Raw genomic sequence first — 19899 nt, 5'->3', positions numbered from 1 at the left:
TAAATGCATTTATGAGGTGCTTTTGAAATATCCAACAGAGCTTGTTCTTGAGTTGTGGTGCCTCCAGGGATGTCCCATTATGTTCCAGTATTTTTCTACTAGTAACTCAAAATTGCTTTAGTTAAACTGACATCTGAAATAGTATAATTCCCATTTTACATGATGAGACTTGCCAGTAGATGCAGCTGGTGGTGCATTGGATAAGCATGCTGGGCCTGGTGTTAGAAAGACCTGAGTACTAGCTGTGTGATCCTGGACAAGTCACTTAACCTCTGTTTGCTCCAGTTTCCTCAACTGTAAAATGGGGATCATAATAGTATCTACTTCCCAGGGTTGTTGTGAGGATCAAATGAGAAATTATTTGTTAAAGTGCTTAGTATAGTACCTAGCACATAGTAGGCACTATATAAATGCTTATTCTCTCCCTCTATCCCAATGTAATATAACTAATAAGTGTCAGAGATGGATTTCAAACCCAGGTCTCTCATGATTTCAAATACAGCCCACTTTCCACTATACAATACTGCCTTGGCTAACTGTTCTCTCTTCCTTTTTAACCTGCCATCATGACGGGAAAGGAAATGGGTAGAGAATGAACTACCAGACGAAGGTTAATTACCTGTAATTTAAAAAAATCTCTTTATATGTCATTGTTTTGATTTGTCTTATAAATCTCATATGCTTATATATTGTAAGTATGTAATATGACTGTGCCTGTGTTTGTGTTTTATCCACCCACTAGACCCTAGGTTCCTTGAAGGCAGGGATTATGTCTAATCGATGCTAATATTGTTCCTAACATTTTACTTTGTGCATACAAACTGCTTAATATGTTTTATGTTTTTTATATTTTTATATATTTAATTTATTTTAAAATATTTAGTTATATACATTTATTTATATTTAATTTATTTAATATTTTGTATTTCAGTTTTAATTTTGATCCTATGTGAGCTGTAGGATATTAGTTCCCTACCGCCATTATATTTTTTCTTTTATTCCCCCCTACTCTTTTTTTTTTTTCGGTGAGGCAATTGGGGTTAAGTGACTTGCCCAGAGTCACACAGCTAGTGAGTGTTATGTGTCTGAGATAAGATTTGAGCTCAGTTCCTCCTGACTCTAGGGCTTGTGCCCTAACCACTGTACCACCTAGCTGCCCCCATTATATTTTTTCTCAGTCAGGGCCTGGAACTCAGTTCTACTTCTAGTATCCCAGAAACGAAAGTAATGGGCTAGTCCTTTGTAGGCTTCAGAAATACACTTTTTCTATCCCTTAACGTAATATGTAACATGATCTGAGGCTAAACGGGGACTTCGCTCCTGCCCTCAATCCTAGCCATCTTGTATTTTCTCATCCTGAAGTTTACAGCCAAAGCCTGGGGTAGTCTGTCCTTTTGTCCTGCCTCCCCCTTAGCTTTGGGTTTTTCTGCTTTCTTCACTCTGTCTTAGAGACTAATGTGTTTTAGCCCCATTTGAAATCCTTATTCCCTTACCCTTGTTCTCACTGATCCTCTGAAACAGTTTGTCTAGCCATGGAACAAGGCTCCTCTTTCACTTCCATTATGTTGGGCTATTGGCTTGCCTCCCAAAAGACCAGTACAGACTTGATATCTTTCTGTAACAGTTAGGGATCTAATCATGAGTCTTGTTTGAGTCTTTAACTGCCATCATCCCCCTTCCCCAGGCCTAAAAGCTGTATGCTGAAATAATTATAACTAAAAAATTATACGAATATATAGTAATACCAACATTTTCACCTTCAAAATACATGGCCAAACAATTTTATTACAAGTATTTTAAACAATCTCCATGATACCTTGTTGTTTATACTGTTAATGACAGTAGAGGTTGTACACACAGATAATTTTAAGGACCTCTACTTTTGAGAGAAAACTCAAAGAATTAAGAGATGTAATGTGTTACTTCTGTGTCTTTTTTTTATTGAAAGTGTAATAAAACCATGTCAGTCAATTCACGTTTTCTTATAGAGGGAAAAAAGAAGCCTCAGTTCTGCTATATATTTGCTCAGGATAGAAGTATAGTAAGTAGCAGGTAAGGAAGAGGATCACTTCATAAACTAAATCAAGTATAAAGTTTGGGCCTGTGTGGAATTTTTTTGCATGCTTGAGTCACTCAAGGTTCCACAAGGAGGCATGATTCCAAATGAAAAGGAAGAGGTTCAGAACTTTTCTAAGTAAATTTTTTCTTTATGTGCCATTGATTAAGATTAGAATTTTGATCAATGAAATTAAATAATCCAAAAAAGGAAACTTAATTAAAGGAGTAAGATTTAAATTGACTTATGTAATTTGAAAACCTGTAATTTGGAATTATCTTTGAGATATGAATGCCTATAGATAGTGAAGTCTTCAATATTTTGTCTGTAAATGATACTGTGCTGATTGCATCAAATCCTGAAACATTTTCAAAGTCACATAAGTGAGATCCATAATAATATAGAAGAGTTAGGCTTAAGTATTCGCACAGGAGAAAAACAAATTGATGAAGAGTGCTAATTGTCCAGACTGATATATAGAGAAATGCATGTGTGTGTGTGCGTGTGTGTATACACACTGCATGTAGATAATTGATAGAAACTGAAATTGGATAACGAATTAGGCATGGGGTAGAACAAGAGGAGAAGAGCTTTAAATTACCTTTGGGAACTTGCAAAGTTCTTTCAAAGACCCCAAACTTCTCTCTGGAACAAAGTCTCGTCTTTTTTTTAGACCAACATTCTTTCCATGATGTTATATGACTTTGTTATAAAGGAACATTATAGGCTTTGAAGAATTAGGGCAGCAAAGAGGTGTACAGTGAGTGTGAGCAAGCTATCATACCTCCCTAAAGAGGAACTCTGGAGAGGCAGCATAAAGGCTTCTGCCAGAGAAATGTCTAATCAGAAAATTGGACTGATAGATACATGGCAAGAGGAAGGAATGCAGTAATAGACATTGTGCCTCAGTAGGTTAGGGGATCTCAAGGAAGCATCAAGCACATTGGTTGGTCATGGACTAGTGTCATGTATGCTAAGTACACAGGTAATAAACGTAAGTGCATTATAAGGGATTACCACATTGAAGAGATCACAAATATATTTGGAGTAATTTAGATACTGAAGTGTAACTTGTAAGAGTGCTTATACTTTAGTTGTTCAAGAGGGCAGCTAGGTGGCACAGCAGATAAAGTGCCAGGCCAGGAAACTCATCTTCCTTAATTCAGATCTGACCTCAGACACTTAGTAGCTGTATGACCTATGCAAGTCACTTAACCTTGTTTGCCTCAGTTTCCTCATCTGTAAAATGAGGTGGAGAAGGAAGTGGTAAACCACTACAGTATCTTTGCAAAGAAAACCCCAAAGGGGGTCATGAAGAGTTGAACACAACTGAAAAACGATTGAATAACAGTCATTCAAGAGGAATGATTTGGGAAAGTTAGCAATACATGATAGGACTTTATTCACTTATAAACCAAAAATAATACAAATTATTCTGTATTTTTTACTTAGCTATACGTCTTCTTAATACCAGGTAACAAAACTGATTAAATCCTCACAAATGACAAAGTTATAATAATGTTATTCACCATAAATAATCATCTTGGTTTGTTTTCTTGAGGCATTGAAAATTGTGTAGATTCATATATCTTGTGCCTGACTTCTTAGGAACCTGTATGAAACTTTGGACATATTTCACAAAACCAAAAAAATGCAATTACATTCTTATCAAATCTTTTCCCCTTGTCTTTTACTTCCTTTCCATTCTTCAATGTTCTCAGATTTTAACTGGAATTATAATTGCATTATCTTCTTTCTGTAACTTATTTAAAATTTAGAAGCATATGTGGATTCTTCATTGTTAAATAATAGAACCATAAAAGTTCTCTTCAGAGATGTTAAAAGGCATTCTGCCCCATTCCTAACAACTGAGGATTGTCTTAGGTTTGTTTGTTGTTGTTGAATTAGAAGAAAACACACAGAGGACCCACAACCACTGTCTAAGGCACTTAGGACTTAATCATCAGGCATTATCATAGCTCCCAAGCAGTGATTTGGGGTGAAAAGTAAATAAGCTGGAAATTATAGCTAAAAGAGATTCTTTTATTATGGGAACAATTGAAGGAAAACATAATTATTCAATACAAACCACATATATTTGGCCCTGAACCTTATCAACTCATTATGTGACGCAAGAAAGGAAATATACTGCATGGCTTTTGACTAGCCTACTTGCATATTTTCCTCTATATTTATAAATGTATATTGGAAAGGGGTAGGAGAGGTTGCAATAAAATGAGATATATACTAAATGGCACATACAAACTGATGTTGGATCTCTTCTCTAGGCAGCTAGTTGCACAGTGGTTAGAGCACTAAACTTGGCATTAAGAAGACCTTAGTTTAATTCTAGCTTCAGACACTACCTTGTATGATCCAGGGCAAATCACTTAACCTCTTTCTCTGTGTGTTCCTGGGCAAGTCACTCTTTTATCGGCTTCATTTTCCTCATCTGTAAAATAGGGATCATAACAGTATCTGCATCTCAGGATTGTTGTGAGGATCAAATGAGATAATATTTCTGAAGTGCTTTGCAAGCCTTCAAGTGCTTTAGAAATGCTAGCTATTGTTATCACTTTTCCTGCCCCCTATCACCTATACCTATGCAAATAACTGCATAACCTTTAAATAACTGATATAAGAACTCTCTTCAATACAGAGAAAATATCCTGAGATAATAAAGAAAGTTCTCTGTTTCACTCTGCAAAGAAGCATTTATTAAGCACTTTCTATATGCCAGACACTGGGCTAAGCTCTGGTGATACAAGAAGGGAAAAAGGCAGCTAATCAAAACCAACAAACAGATCAACTCTGCCTAACAATATAGGCAGTATTCTAAATGCATGATTTAAAATGTTTTTCTCAATAGCAGCATCAATAAAGTAAGTATATAGCTTCCTAAAGTGACCATTTTGAAGGAAAGAAGCATCTAACTTATAGTATACTTGTTTGGGGGAAAGAGGTACTGGGGAGGAAGGGGAAAAGTGTGCAAAAGGAGAGTCTTAAAACTGTATTTATATCTAAGGTCCTTAATGAGTACTATATAAGGAGCCTAAGTATAAGCAAATGGCACTGTCATTCATGAGCAAGATAACTTGCTCATGAAATTCATAGTATTTGTATTTGTATTTATTATAGAGTGGCTAGATCAAAAAATATATTTTTATATTTGTTGAATTGTAAGGTACATTTAGACCAGTGGTTCTTAAAGTGTGGTCTAGGAACCTCTGGGGTTACCTAAGATCCTTTCAGAGGATTTGCAAGGTAATTATTTTCATAATAATATTAAGACATTTTAGTTTCTAATGCCATAAAAATATTGATAGATATTACCTACATAAAGAAAAGCTCTTCGGGCAATCTTCAGAAATTTTTAAGAATGTAGTGGGGTCTTGACACCAAGAAGTTTGAGAACCACTGTTCTAGTGAAATAACTATTCATCTGTTGTGCTTGTCTCTTTGATTCCCAGAGTGCTAGATTTTGAGTATTTCAGTTTTAAAACTTCTAACTTTCAATATTGAATTGTCTCATAAAAATCCCGTCAATCATCAGCATAGATGAATGATACAAATTGGTGAAACCCTGAAGGCTATAATGGAACCGCTGTTGTTATATGTATGTGTATTTCATGTGTGTCTTTTTTTTTTTCCCTAGTTCGCTTTGCTGAAGATCTTGACAATGACAGCACAACTTTTAATCCTGAATACAGCCATCAAATATTTGGTGATGAGTAAGTATTGTAGAAACGTAGGCAAAAATAAATAGGATCCAAGTGTTTATTCTTTAGCTTCACTTGGTTATTAATTTTATGTTTACCATGTGCCTTTTATATAACATTTCATATTTTTTTATGTTGGCAATTTTTTGTTACTGAGATTTTATGTATGTTGTACTCCTTTACAACTGGAAGTTTTAAGTAACTAGTTTTTTTTTCCCACTATAATTTATGAAAAGTAAACAAACAGATAATAGGCCTATTAAGAAAAGCAACTTGTAGGATATGTCATGAGATCTTAGTACAGTGGTGATTACTTTTCATAAACCTGAGGCATGGCAGAATCTTAAAATACTTTCTGGTTTATCAAAAAGAATTTAAATTCTATTTGATATTATCTTTTTATATTTTTATTCACTTTATGATGGTTTTATGTAATATGTTTGCTAACTCTAAGTTAACCAAAATGTTAAAATAACTATAACATTCCTCCACTGCTTTGAATTAAATGGAATTTTATTATATCATGGAATTATTGTTTTTGTGAATAATTGTGCTATTATGTACAAAGAGACCTTGACTTTTTTTTTTTAAAGGTCAACCAAGAACGTTAGTCCATTGTCAGTTACAGTTGTGTTATATGTCAACATTGTTCTGTGGATTTTAATTTAGTTTTATCAATTTTTTACATAAATTCCAACAATTTTATTTAACTCATTAATAGTACTTATTTTTTTTTAAAGGTCAACCAAGAACGTTAGTCCATGTATTAACTTTCACTGACTGTTATATGTATCCGGTTACAGTTTCATTGGGGGTAATGTTCATGAACTCTATCGTTTTAGACAATAAATGACTCTTTATAGTACATTCCACTTGAGAAATATTGATGCATCAATCTGAGTTTTTTTGGTGTTTTTTAAAAAAAGAGAATTAAAATGTTTTCCTATAAAGTTTGGCCTTCTGTATATTAAAGAATTAGACTTTGTATATAAAAACAATTATGCTTCACTTTCTAATTTCTCCTCTTGAATAGAAGATTTTATTAAAAGCGTGTCTTATGGTATTTATTTTATTCCTCTTTGCTTTATTATCCTCTGTAATGACATGGGTTGGGGAACTAACTGATAAGTGCCACTACTTTTTGGCACATTTCACCTAGAAAACACTCAAGAGTGTCTTATCAGTCCTTCAGGATATCCTTTTAAAAAAAAATGGTGTGTTTATGTGTGGTTCTTTAGGTGGTCAACAAGGCAAATAGCTATATGAGATACTAATTTATAATTCACAAACATATATGAGATAGGAGGAGATAACTCAGCCCCTAGTGACTTAAGCTTAAATGGAGTCTTAATTCCTTGTCCACTTGTTATTACCTCTTAATATCGCCAATGTTGACTCTGAAAGTAGGACAAAAGCCTGCCCACATTCTTCTGTAGTATCCTAGAATGAATTTTGGAACTGCCATTGTTGCTTTTAATAAAATACACATTTCTTAGATCTCTCATGCTGCTGAAATTTTATTGGAAATTACTTAACCAGACTTATTTCACCTAGAAGAGGGCAACTGGGAAATTCTAATGACCCTGTTTGCTGTGGGAATATCCTTTTGAAAGATGTGATGATGTGTATTAGGTTTAGGATGTGGTCACTTCTTTTAATAGAGGTAGAAAGTTGGTAGAAGGAAGCAGTACAGTTGAGGAACCACTTTTAGAATTTTGATTGGTTGAGGTCCAGATTCAGCTCTTCTACCTCTTTTATGCAATGTGTGACTGCTTAAAATATTTTTACAAATGTTTATTTATTTTTATAGGAACAATGAGAAATATTTCAAGGCATGGAAGTTCAAACCGTTCATAGACAGTTAATATGATATTTCTTTGTTTCTCTAAGGTTCTTGATTGCTGCTTATTTTTTTCCTTTCCAGTGAAACTGTCTTCGGTTACAAGGGTCTTAAGATCATTTTGTACTATAATGCTGGTAACCTGTCAACGCTATTCCGAATTGAGTATGCGTCTAAAGTTAGTGAGAATTTCGACTGTGTAGAGGTAAAAGCAGAAATAAAATTTATATTTTAAACTACATGTTTAATCAAGTTTAAAATTTTATATTCTAAACATTTGTAGATAAGAGAAGGTTATTTTTATCTACTTTTTAGATTACATGTAGTGAGTTGTCAGTTGTCACTTTCTACTGTTCTTTAAATTATGGAGCCATTTTTCCTACTCCATCTGATTTCTTAGTTACATTTTTCTTTCAAACACTTAGTTCTGTTCCCATTGCTTTTGGATTGTGGGTTAAGAAAATTGTTGACTGAAAAGCTTCACTATTGCACATTTTATGTAATATAAAGGAATATAAATCATTGGGGTAGAAGAAAATATCTAAATTGTCTTTTCCCAAATGTTGCTTGCAAACTACTTTTCCAATCACTATTTTCATATTTATTTCTTCTGGCTCAAACCTCATAGAAATTTTGTTATTTATTGTTGTTGTTAGGACTCTTTCACAAGAATAGATAATGAAGTCAATTGAAACAAAATGGAACCAGACAGGTCAGGGCAGGAGTGAAGATGAGTATTTTGAGTATGTGTTTCTCTATTCCAAATTGAAACACATTTTTGTTTTATCCAGCTTCCAAAAAGATTTACTTATTCTTCTGAAAATGCTCCTTTTCTGATTTATTATGGTATTAATCTTTTATACAACCAATCTCTTGACTTTCTATGCTGTTAAAAAATGATGAACTGAGAGGCTTATATTTTACACATTTGGTGTACTTCCTTTCTACAACTTCTGTTGGGTATGTTGTAGAATTCACCTGCCAAAATCATTATCCGCTATGCCCTTACAAACTTAATTGTCACCTAGTTTTTATATTATTCCATTCAGGAAAGCCATTTCCTAACAACAAAAGGTTTTCTCTCAATTTTCATTGAGAACTATAAGGCTGAAATGGAATTTTTTTTTAATTTAATAAAGAGAAAAACAGCACAATATGCAATTTTTTCATTTATCCCACACTAAAGAGTATATCAGACTTGCAGAATCAATGCTCAGTATTAGGTACTGCTTTTTCTCCTAATCAGAGGTTGGCTCATGACACTGTCCATGCCCTCTCTGTCACAAGTCACTGTGTTTCCAGCATCTTTAACCAATTTCAACTCATCTTTTTCACTGATCACTTGAAGGATTTCCATAATTCTTCTATGATTTTTTTTCAGGGGAATCACATAAATAATGAAAAATCCACATGCATATCAAGTGCTTGAAGTATTTCCAGTGTTTCATTTCATAGCTTCCCTGAATTTCTACTAATTTATCTTCACAGATAAATACATTCAGTAGAGTCATGCCAATTGTTACCAGATCAGTCAACAAAATATAGAATTTCAGTAACTTCAGATTCGAAAATTTTGATGACAAACATTTTCCCCCATGACTTCTACTGTGAGCCCAGAGTGCTCTTTATGTACTCTTTATAGAATCCTGCCTAGGCCCCCAGCACAAGAGGCTCATCAGTATCCTCACAAGTGTTTTCTTGATACTAGTATCCCTTCCATAAAAGGGTGGATACATTTTAGCAAAGTTTCTTTCACATTTAGTTTTTGTTAAATGAATTTTGTTTTTCCTTGATTTATTATAAAATTGGAAATATATTCTTTTAGAAAAATTCTTCCTAGATATAATAAAATTGCATTTAGGAATGACACAAACTATAATTGTAATGCCTGAACATTCAAAAGAAGAAATAGGAAAAGGCACTGCCTCCTTTTTTCTTATGAACCTAACAAATGCAAATATTTACATATACAAAGAAGAAAAGAGAAAAAGAATTGTATATGAAACCATTGATCTCTTTTTATTCTCTTTTGTGTGTAGTTTGATTTTTAGAGTGTATATTAAATTTTTTTCCTTTTTTTCTACTTCTGATTAAATCTCCCCTTTCTATGCCCCTTCTCAAAAAAAATCCCTCCCTTCTAACAAGTGCATATAATCAAGCCAAACAGATTCACACACTAGCTGGCCTGAAAGGATACATCTTATTGTACAGCTTTAGTCTAGCATCTCTCCTCTGGAGAGTTGGGAAGTATGTTTTGTATCATGAGGTTTCTAGATTCAAGATTGGGTATTGCATTGGTCACAATTTTTCAGGCAAGAAGAGTTGTTTTTCTTTACAATATATAAATTGTTCTGGGCCCTTTCACTGCATATCAGTTCATACAAATCTTCCCAGATTTCTGAGTCTTGACTTTTTAGTATTTCTTAGAATGCAATCATATTCCAGTACATTGATACACCATGATTTGTTCAGCCATTTCCTGTTGAAGAGGATTCACAAACAAGTGTTTATCACATTAAATATTAAAAAGTTTTTATTTTAATTATACTGGTTGGAAATCTTTCCAAAATATATTACATTTCTACCTCAAACAGAGTTCATTGAGTAAATTTAACCTTTCTTAAACATTTTTGTATGTGGCTATAACATAGACATAGCCTCACACTTCTATTTTGAGTTCTTGTCTATTTTTATAGGTTTTGAATATCTTCCTTTGCTCATGATTATCATTAATTAGTGTATCTGCCTCTAATGGCTAGTCCTCACTCCTAGAAAGATGAAAACCTTTTTAGACTTAGGTAGGAAATAAGAATAGACAAGCTTCAAGTGAGGATCTAAGTGACTTTATTGCATGGAAGAGTCCATTTTGGCTCTTCAAAGAGCCTTCCTCATCCCCACTTTTTTTTTTCTCCATGTTTCAAGTTGATTGAAGGAGATGTATGGGGGTGGGAGAGGTTATTGAGGTTGGGGTCAAGATCTTTGATTTCATTGGTGTAGAAAGCTTAGTGGTAAAGAAATTGCTACAACTAATGCAAATCAGCAGCTCCTATCTAGGTTATAGCCTTAGAGAGACTCTAGTATTCATTTGTATGTAGTGTACTTTTATATGCATTTAAAATTTTGATAATAATGCAGGTGAGCCCAAAAGTACATTGTGATGACTCAGTTTTTAAAAAGATTGTTTTTAGTGTCCAGGCCTGTGATTTCATTGGTATAGGGAGCTCCAGGTGAAGAAACTTCCTCCACTTATGCAGATCTGCAACTGTGCTACAACTTAACAACCTTAAAGTATTGCTTGAGAAACTCAGAGGTTAAATGAATTCTCTAAGTGGACTGGGTGATTTCCATCTGCCCCAAAGCAAGTTCATCCTGCCCTGCAGTCTGCTACTTCCTGCTGTGCTGCCTGATCTTCAGCCTCAGGTGATAAGAGGCCTTTCTGACCAAGTGCCTTTCATCTCCTATGTGTATCCCCTGAGGGAAGGCAGTAAGGGGCAAGGCTGAACAGAACATCCAGGGCAAAGAGGAGCAATCTCCCCTTTGACCACAGGCCTTCCATCTCAGCTGTGCCCGTCCCTTGAGGGGAGAGGAAGAAAAATTCGGTAGAGTGGGACTTCCTGCCACTTTGTAAGTTTAACTTCCATCTCTTGCTGCCTCATCTCCTGCTTAATCTCCAGCCTTTGGAGGGAAGAGGATTAATGAAACTGTGTCTCCCATCTGACCATGGTGCCTTCCATTTTATGCTATGTTTCTCTCCAGCTACCTTTGAGAAGAGGAGTGGCACTTTGCACTCAATTAAGAACAATTTCATACTCAGTTATACTCTACATATCCCAGTGTTTCTGAACCATTGTAGGTCATCATCCAAATCTACCCATCCCCCCCAAACTGATTCCTTATTCTCATCTCCTTCAACCCTCCCACCCTAAAGTTCCAACCAAATCCCCTCCCCCTAACTTCTTCCATTGTACACGCTGAAATGCCTGTTCTATAGGCACCAAACTTCTCTTCATCCTAAATCTTTTCCTCTCCTCCTTCCATCTACTAGCTCTTACTGAAACTGGGCTCTTCTGATGACAGAGTCTTCCTGGCTACCCTTCTTAGTACTGGCTGCACTTTTTACTCATTCACTTTGACTCACTGGCCTAAGCAGGGGAGTTGGAATACTTTTTGCTCCCCCTTGCCACTTTAGGTTCTCTTGCTATCTCCACCACTCAGTAATCTCTCTTTCTTTGAGGTTCATGCTATTCATATCTACCACCTTATCAAAATCCTGGTAGCTGTTAACAAACCTCCAGGCTGTTCCCCTTCTTTCTTTAATGAGTTTTTTTTCCTTCTCCAATGCCTACTCTCATACTAGAAGACTTCAGCACATATATTGGCTCTCTTTCAAACACTGTAATCATTTCTCAACCTATTCATTTCCCAAAGCTACTGCTCCAACCCATCTCAACTATATACAAAGATGGTCATATTCTTGATCTTGCTGTCATTTATAAATCTACCACTACCATGTTCAAGAATTCTGAAATCCCCTTATCTGACCATAATCTATTGACTTTTCACCTTTCCCTCTGGTTCCTATACATAATCCTAATCTTCATCCGCATTGTGACCTTCAGTCCATCTCCTTTGCACTTGCCACTCTCTCCTCTTTTCCCCATCGTTGCTTCCTTAGTGACCTAATTCAACTCTGCATTGTCCTCTCTTGAGTTCCTAGCCCCCTTATCATTTCACCAGTTGCACCCTGTCAATCCTCAGCCTTACCATCTACATACATACTACTGAATTGAAGATGGAAAAAATCATGCAACTGCTCTGATTGGGTCCATCACAAATTTATACTACACAATCGCAACCAGGTCCTTACTACTGTTAGATAACCCTACAATGGTTGCCTTTTCAATTTACTATGCTAGTTTCTACAGCGGCTCTTCCAAACCTATTCTTCCCTCCTCAAACCTCGCAAGGCTCCTCTTCCTACCACTGTCTCAGCTGAGAACTTTGCTTTATATTTTATAGAACAATTGAGGTCATTCTCCATCAGTTCTATCTTCTCCCCTCTTCCTTATCTCATATGACTTATATGCCTTCTGCCATTATTTTCTTTCTTCACCTGTCTCACATGATGAGGTGGCCTTTTTCCTTGCCAAAGTTAACTCCACTACCTGCTCAAGCATTCCTATCCCATCCTGTCTTTTCCATCAGATTTGCTTCCTGTTATCCCTATTCTGTCACTTATTTTCAATTACTCCCTGTCCTCTGACTTTTTCCTGTTACTTGTAAACATTCCCATGTCACCCCATGCTGAAAAAAATCTGATTTGATCCTTCTATGCCTTCTGTCATCTTATATCTCTTCTCTTTGTGTGGCTAAACTGAGATGCCTTCGCTTTCTCTTCTCTTGACCTTTTACAATCTGGCTTCCGACCTCATCATTCCACTGATACTGTTCCCTCCAAAGTTACCATTGATCTCTTAATTGCCAAATCCAATGGCTTTTTCTCAATCCTCATTCTCCTCTTTGCAGCCTTTGACACTGTTGATCACTTTCTCCTTCTTTGTACTTTCTTCTCTCTAAGTTTCTGGGGTACTACTCTCTCCTGATTCTCCTACCTATTTCACCATTCCTTAGTCTCCTTTGCTGAATCCTCATCCAGATCACACCCTCTAACCGTAGATGTCCCACAGGGTTCAAATACCCTAAAAGGTATGCTCTTGTTAGCTGTCCTTTGTTAACAAGAGTGATCACCAAAAAGCTAGTAACAACAACATTGTATGCCCGTGAAATTGTAGGTTACTAATTACAAGGCACCTTACATCCGCAGATGCTTCAAGCAGAACTCTGGCTCCACTGCACTCCAGGGCCAACTATAGCATATGACACGAGGAGAGGCCAAAGAGAGGCCCTCTTCTCTTTTCCCTCTATACTACCTCACTTGGTGATCTCAACAATTCCCATGGATTTAATTACCATCCCTATGTAGATGATTTTCATTTCTACCTATCCTGTCTAACCTCTCTGTTGACCTCCAATCTTGCATCTTCAACTTGTCTTTCAGACGTCTAGAACTGGATTCCAGTAGACATCTTTAACTCAACATGTCCAGAACTGAACTCATCTTTCTCCCTGCCTGAGCCCTCTACCATTCCTAATTTTACTATTACTATGAAGGGCAACACCTTCTCCTAGTCCCACAGACTCATAACTTAAGTGTTATCCTCACTATCTCTCATCCCCCCTCCCACCCCAAAATATCCAATCTGTTGCCAAGGCCTGTTGATTTCACCCTTCCAACATCTCTTGAATATACCCCTCTATCTCCTCTTGACACTGCCACTACTCTGGTACAGGCCTTCATCACCTCATAGTTTGACTGTTGTAATAGCCTACTGGTTGGTCTGTCTGTATCAAGTTTCTTCACCACTCCAATCCATCCTCCATTCAGTTACCAAAGTGATTTTCCTGAAGTGCAGGTCCATTCATGTTACCCCCTTATTCAATAAACTCCATTGGCTCTCTGTTGCTCTCTTTGACATTCAAAGCCCTTCATAACCCTTTCCTACCTTTTCAGTCTTCTTATACTTTATTCCTCACCTTGTACTCTTTGATCCAGTGACACTTGCCTTCTTGTTGTTTTATGACTAAGATACTTCTAAATCTCTACTCTTTGTGGTTTCTCTGGCTATCTTCCATGCCTGAAATGCTCTTTTCATCTCCATCTACTGGCTTCCTTTTTGTCCCAATTAAAATCTCATCTTATGAAGGAACCTTTTCCCAACCCCTCTTAATGCTCTAAGGGCCTTCTTTCTGTTAATTATTTCCTACTTATCCTGTATATAGCTTGTTTGTATTTTTGTCTTCTTGTTGTCTCTCCCATTAGGTTGTGAGTTCTTTGAGAATTGTGACTTATCTTTTGCTTTATTTTGTATCCCTAGTGCTTTGCATGGTGCCTGGCACATAGTAGTTGCTTAATAAATGTTTATTGATTGACTGGCTAGCTTGGATGACAATAGCCAATATGTGTCAGAGGTAAGGCTTGAACTCATTCTTAGTTGACTCTTTAATTACTATTCATATCCAGTATGGGAGCTGCCTCAATTTTGAAAAGATGTAATCTTAAATTAACTAGAGGACACTTAGGGTGAAACTGTGATATCTACTATAAGGAGAAATGCTATGAATTAGAGAAAGCTTTTTGAAACAGCTGAGATGAGCTCAGATTTGAAAACTGCTAGATTTGGCAGGAGAGAAAATTTTTCTCTTCCCCATTGATGGACATTTAGATTGATTGCATCCAGTTTTTGCAATTATAGGTAGTGCTTCTATGAACATTTTTCACCAAGTTTTGTTTTTTTTAAAATAATACTTTAAGCATATATTCCCTAGGTTGTAATTGTTAGGTGTGAAATTGTTAGGTGTGATATAATTATTTTTATAAATTCTAACTTCATACTGCTAGATTGCATCACTCAAGAGATGTTCTGGGCTTGCAATTCCAGTGGCATTCAGTGAGGGTACTTGTTCCTCCATAAATCCCCATTGTCTTTGAGTTTTATTGCTTATAATTTTTTTTTGCCAAGTTTAGGCATGATTTGATTTGATTTTGTGTCCTGTTAACTAAATTGAGAGCATATTGCCATTTTTACTATATTACTATGACTCATCAATTATCAGTCTATCTCTCTAGTAACCTTTTTCAGATTCATTGCAATTGTTAGAATTTCCAATACCATTTTAGATAAAAGTGGTATTATGCATCCTCATTTTATACCTGTTCTTAGAAGGAGTACTTCTAATGTTTCTTTAATGATATTATGTTGACTCTTGAGGTAGATATTTCTTATTGTATTGAGGAAAAATTGAAAGAAAGTTTTTCTAGGTGGAAAGAAGAATTATGAGCCAATACCTGGTGATGTGAGAATGAGTATGATATATGTAGAGGACTGTGAATAGCCTCCTAGGAATAATGTCACTAGGTGATAGTGGGGAATAAAGTTGAATTTTAAAGCTAGGGTCAAATAACAACATAGAGCCTTGAAAACTACACTGAGAAGTTCATATTTGATGAGGTTGGCACTAGGGTGCCAGGCACCATTGTGGCTCTTAATTAAGAAGACAGATAAAATGAAAGGTATGTCTTTAGGAGGTCATGATATACAAGATAAGGAGTGTAGAAGTAGGAAATAGAGATAGAGAGCAGCAGCCAGGAAACTGCTTTTATAATCCAGTTGTGGCTTTAAGGAAACTGAAGAACATTTTATTCCATAATTGTTTTAAATGTTGAAAATCTGCATAGAAAGCAACAAATGATTAACTTGGCATGTAAAAATAAGAGGTGGCTTAAAAAATAATGTTATCAGAATCACCATAAATTTAAAACAGAATTACAAATAATACTAGGCCCTACACATGATATTTTTAGGTTTCTTTTCCCCACTAGCTACACTAAATGCAAATCACTTTAAAAAATTAAGTATAGTAGTTTTTCACTTCGTGATTTATATCAGTAAGCCACAGAGAACTACTAATTTTGATGTTAAGTTGCTTTTTAAAGTTTTTAAAAAGTTTTTAAAAATTTTATCCTTTATATTGACACTGCCATCTGTTTTCTTTTTCTAAGGTAAAATGAGATACCTTCGGATTTGTTTAAAATTGAATTTACCTTTTTTTCCATTTTAATTTGGATTTTTTCGTGTCTGGACACTATCACCTTTCCAGATAAAATAGTGCTTATTCTATTATGACAAATAAATTTTTTCTTAATTTAACAAATCCCAAATGAGCATTAAAACAGAAAAAGGATTGTATGTGAAACTGCAAATCTTTATCATGTATACCTTGCTTTTCCATTTAAGCATATAATAGACCCAACAGATAATTTTTAAAGCTGTCATGTTTGTGTTTTCTTCTGGTGTTCTTCTGTTCCTTTTTGTGCATTTAAAAAAAAAGTTTCAATAGCCCTTTTTCTTTTCTGGGGATGATGGGGGGAAGAACTCTATAATGAAAATACCTTTCTGTCTTCTTCCACTGGAAAAAATTAAGAAACCTTTTTAACAAGTAGGCAGACATAAAACTAATTTTCACATTGTCTATAGCTAAAATATATATTTCATTCTGCATCTTCAGTCCACTACCTCTCTGTGAGGAGGTAGGTAGTAGCGTGATTCATCATTGGTCCTCTGAAGTCATGGTTAGTAAACATTGTTATTGTATAAATTGTTCTCCTGATTCTTTTCACTTTAGTCTGTGAACAGAAGTTTATAAAAATTCTTCCTAGGCTTCTCTAATGATCCTTTTCATCATTTCTTATGGCACAATAGTATTCCATTACATTCATATACCAGGATTTCTTCAGTTATTCCTTAATCAAAGGGCACCTGCTTAGTTTCCAGTTCTTTGCTATAAAAGTGCTGCTATTAAACATTTTTTAAAATATGAGTTCTTTTCTTCCTTTTTTTGAGTTTTCTGGGTATCAGCGTAGAAGTGGGATCTAGTGGTCTAAGGATATGCACAGTTTAGTGCCTTTTTGGGCATAGTTCCAAATTGCTTTACAGAACAGTTGGACCAAGTAACAGCTGTTTCAGTGTGCCTGTTTTCCTGCAGCCTTTCCAACATTTGTCATTTTCCTTTTCTATCATCTTTGATAGTCTGATGGTTTGAGAGGTGGAACCTTAAGGTTGTTTTAATTCTTTAGTTGGTGAGTGAAAACATTTTTTCATATAGTTGCTAATAGCTTGAATTTCTTCCTTTGAGAACTTCCTGTTCAATACAGTTAACTCTTGATTATTCAGAAACTGATTTGTCCCTTTTTTGTTAATTAGATATTCACGTCATGCTGCCCATCTTATGGTAATATCACTGCTTTTTCAGTGTTGTTGGTAGACGTGGGCAAATATGACAGGTGAAACTCGAATCAGTCACTTTTTAGCAATGTTAGCTTTTGTATAAGGTATGACAGTGATGCTTCATAGGTACTGTGTTTATGTTCAAAACTTCATTGTAAAATATCTTTAATTTTTCAAAAATTAGCCTAGGAATTTAATGAAGCAAAAAGAAGAGTGCTAACTCACCATAAATGAAATATAACACAAAACCTATTTTGTAGATAATCAATGAAAATTATCAAGGTTCAACTAGTTTGGGGTTCTTTTTGCTTGTTTAGTAAAAATATTATTTTTCTGATGTAAGTGAGACTGTGCACATTAGCTGTTTGTGGATGTTCTTTAATAACATTGGATTTTTTCAAAAGTTTTTTTTTTTATCATTTTTCCTTTTTAGTCAAATATGAAACCTCGTACAACCATATTTTTTCTTCTTTCTAACTGCAAAAATAACTAGCAAGAATTGGAGGTCTATGGTGCTACTTTTTTTTTTTTAAAGACAATAAGATTGTGATGTCTTATATTTAAATATTAGCAAAATTATTCATACCAGAAACTGTAGTATGTTCATAGTCACATAAATACTACAGAATTACAGAATTTAGAATTGGGAAGGACCTGAGAACATCTAATTTAATACTCTCATTTTAAAGATAAGGAAACTTTGCCTAAGGTAGTAATTGAGATAGCTAAGATTTTAATCCAGTTATTCTGACTTCAAATCCAGTAGGTTTACTTTCCACTAGCCTACCCTGGTCCAGAGAAAAGATCAGTAGTGGACCTAATATTGCTGATTCTTAGCACAGTAATGAATTAAAGTCTATCTTGTTGTTATATGCACATTGTATACTATATTAAGTAAAATAATTAGAGTTGTAAGGTACTTTAGATATCATTTAGTCTAAAACATTAGCCAAAACCCAGAAAATTAAAAAACTCAGATTTTTTTCCCTGTGCTCAACTTTTAGGAGAACCCAAATGTTAGGAAACCAAGCTTGAATGAGAGGTTTATTTATCCTCAAAAAGGCAAATACAGAAAACCCTTTTCAAGAATATATTCTGGGTCAATGATTCCCAACATAGAAGCTGTAAGATTATTGTCAGGGGTCCATGAATCCATATGTACCAAGCATTGTCATTTTGTTCTTTATTTAGCTCTAGCAGAATATGCAGCTTGACTGAAAGGCCTGTTGGAAGTTTTATATTTTCAGTTGTTACTCCTTTTCAAATGTATGTAGATGTTGTGATTAATCAAATGGACACAAACTTACCTTAAACATATTATTGAATTCACAGTTTTTCATTGCCACATTTTTCCTTCAGCATAAGATCATAGCTTTAGAGCTAGAAATTCATAGTTTTTCATTGTCACATTTTTCCTTCAGCATAAGATCATAGCTTTAGAGCTAGAAAAGGGACCTGATTTTACAGATGAAAAATTTAAGACCAGACCAGTGAAATGATTTGCTCATGATCACCCATGTAGTAAGTGGCAGAGCTGATAATTGAACACAAGGCATCTGATTCCCCAAGTTCAGCACTCCTTCCATTGTGCTATGCTGCTTGTCAGTAGATGCTAAAATCACAGCTAATATTGTTGGGTTCCATGGTATTTTTTATATAAAGTAGGGGATCTTCATTCTTTATAAAAGAAGTTGGAAATATGACTCCTTCAGCCTACAGTATTGTACAAGCATAATTGAGATTTAGAATGCAAAATTGAACCTTGTTCAGGATACTCTGTTTACTAACATAGAAAATAAACACCTACTTTAATGAAATGCTTTACAAAGACTTGAAACAAAAAGATGAACTTGGCTTAACCCTTAGTATCAAATTCAGTTAACCAAAAGATAATTTTCTATATTACTTCCTTCCTCAACATATATGTATGTGTGTGTATAATATGTTATGTCACATTGTTGTACATACATTTTGTTTGTTCGTTTCCCCCAGAAAACTAAGTAAGATTAAAATTCCAGTTAGTGGTCTTACATTTTGTCCTGCAGCTTTTAGGGAGGCAGTGAGAATTCAGTTTTTAACAGTGAATTTTGTTATATAAATCAGATAAATTCATTGTAGTTAATCTTTTTAGGGAATGGAAATTAATAGCTCTAAAATATTTAACCCTTACCCTTTGCACCTTTTCCATTCACTTTTAACATTTTAAAGATTAAAATTAGATGTTTGTGTTAAAACATTTTGCCTGGGTATCTTTCATGTTAATTGGTGTCATTTATTATAGTTTTATAGTTTATAGTCTATTATCTTGAAGGTTAAAATCTTTGGGCTTAAAAAACTTTGTTAGACTAAAAAAACTGATATTACTATGTCCTTCCAACCCCAGCATAGCCAGGTGATTCTTGCAGCAGTTTTATTGGAATGAGAAAAGGGATGTCAACT

The 19899-nt window shown here is 34.9% G+C and overlaps 1 protein-coding gene across 1 annotated transcript in view; it reads left to right on the top strand.

Moving 5' to 3' along the window:
- Positions 1-19899, top strand: part of HAT1 (histone acetyltransferase 1) — a 78631-nt gene that overhangs the window by 28752 nt on the left and 29980 nt on the right. Inside the window, exons 3-4 of the mRNA XM_027866212.1 lie at positions 5712-5787; positions 7700-7820. Coding sequence (XP_027722013.1) covers positions 5712-5787; positions 7700-7820 — 197 coding nt within the window. The remainder of the gene's footprint in view (positions 1-5711; positions 5788-7699; positions 7821-19899) is intronic.

The sequence above is a fragment of the Vombatus ursinus genome, unplaced genomic scaffold (genome assembly GCF_900497805.2).
Source record: "Vombatus ursinus unplaced genomic scaffold, bare-nosed wombat genome assembly UNPS02014779.1, whole genome shotgun sequence".
Classification (NCBI taxonomy): Eukaryota; Metazoa; Chordata; class Mammalia; order Diprotodontia; family Vombatidae; genus Vombatus; species Vombatus ursinus.
Note: the sequence above shows the minus strand (reverse complement) of the source record. Positions and strands in the feature narration are given on the sequence as shown.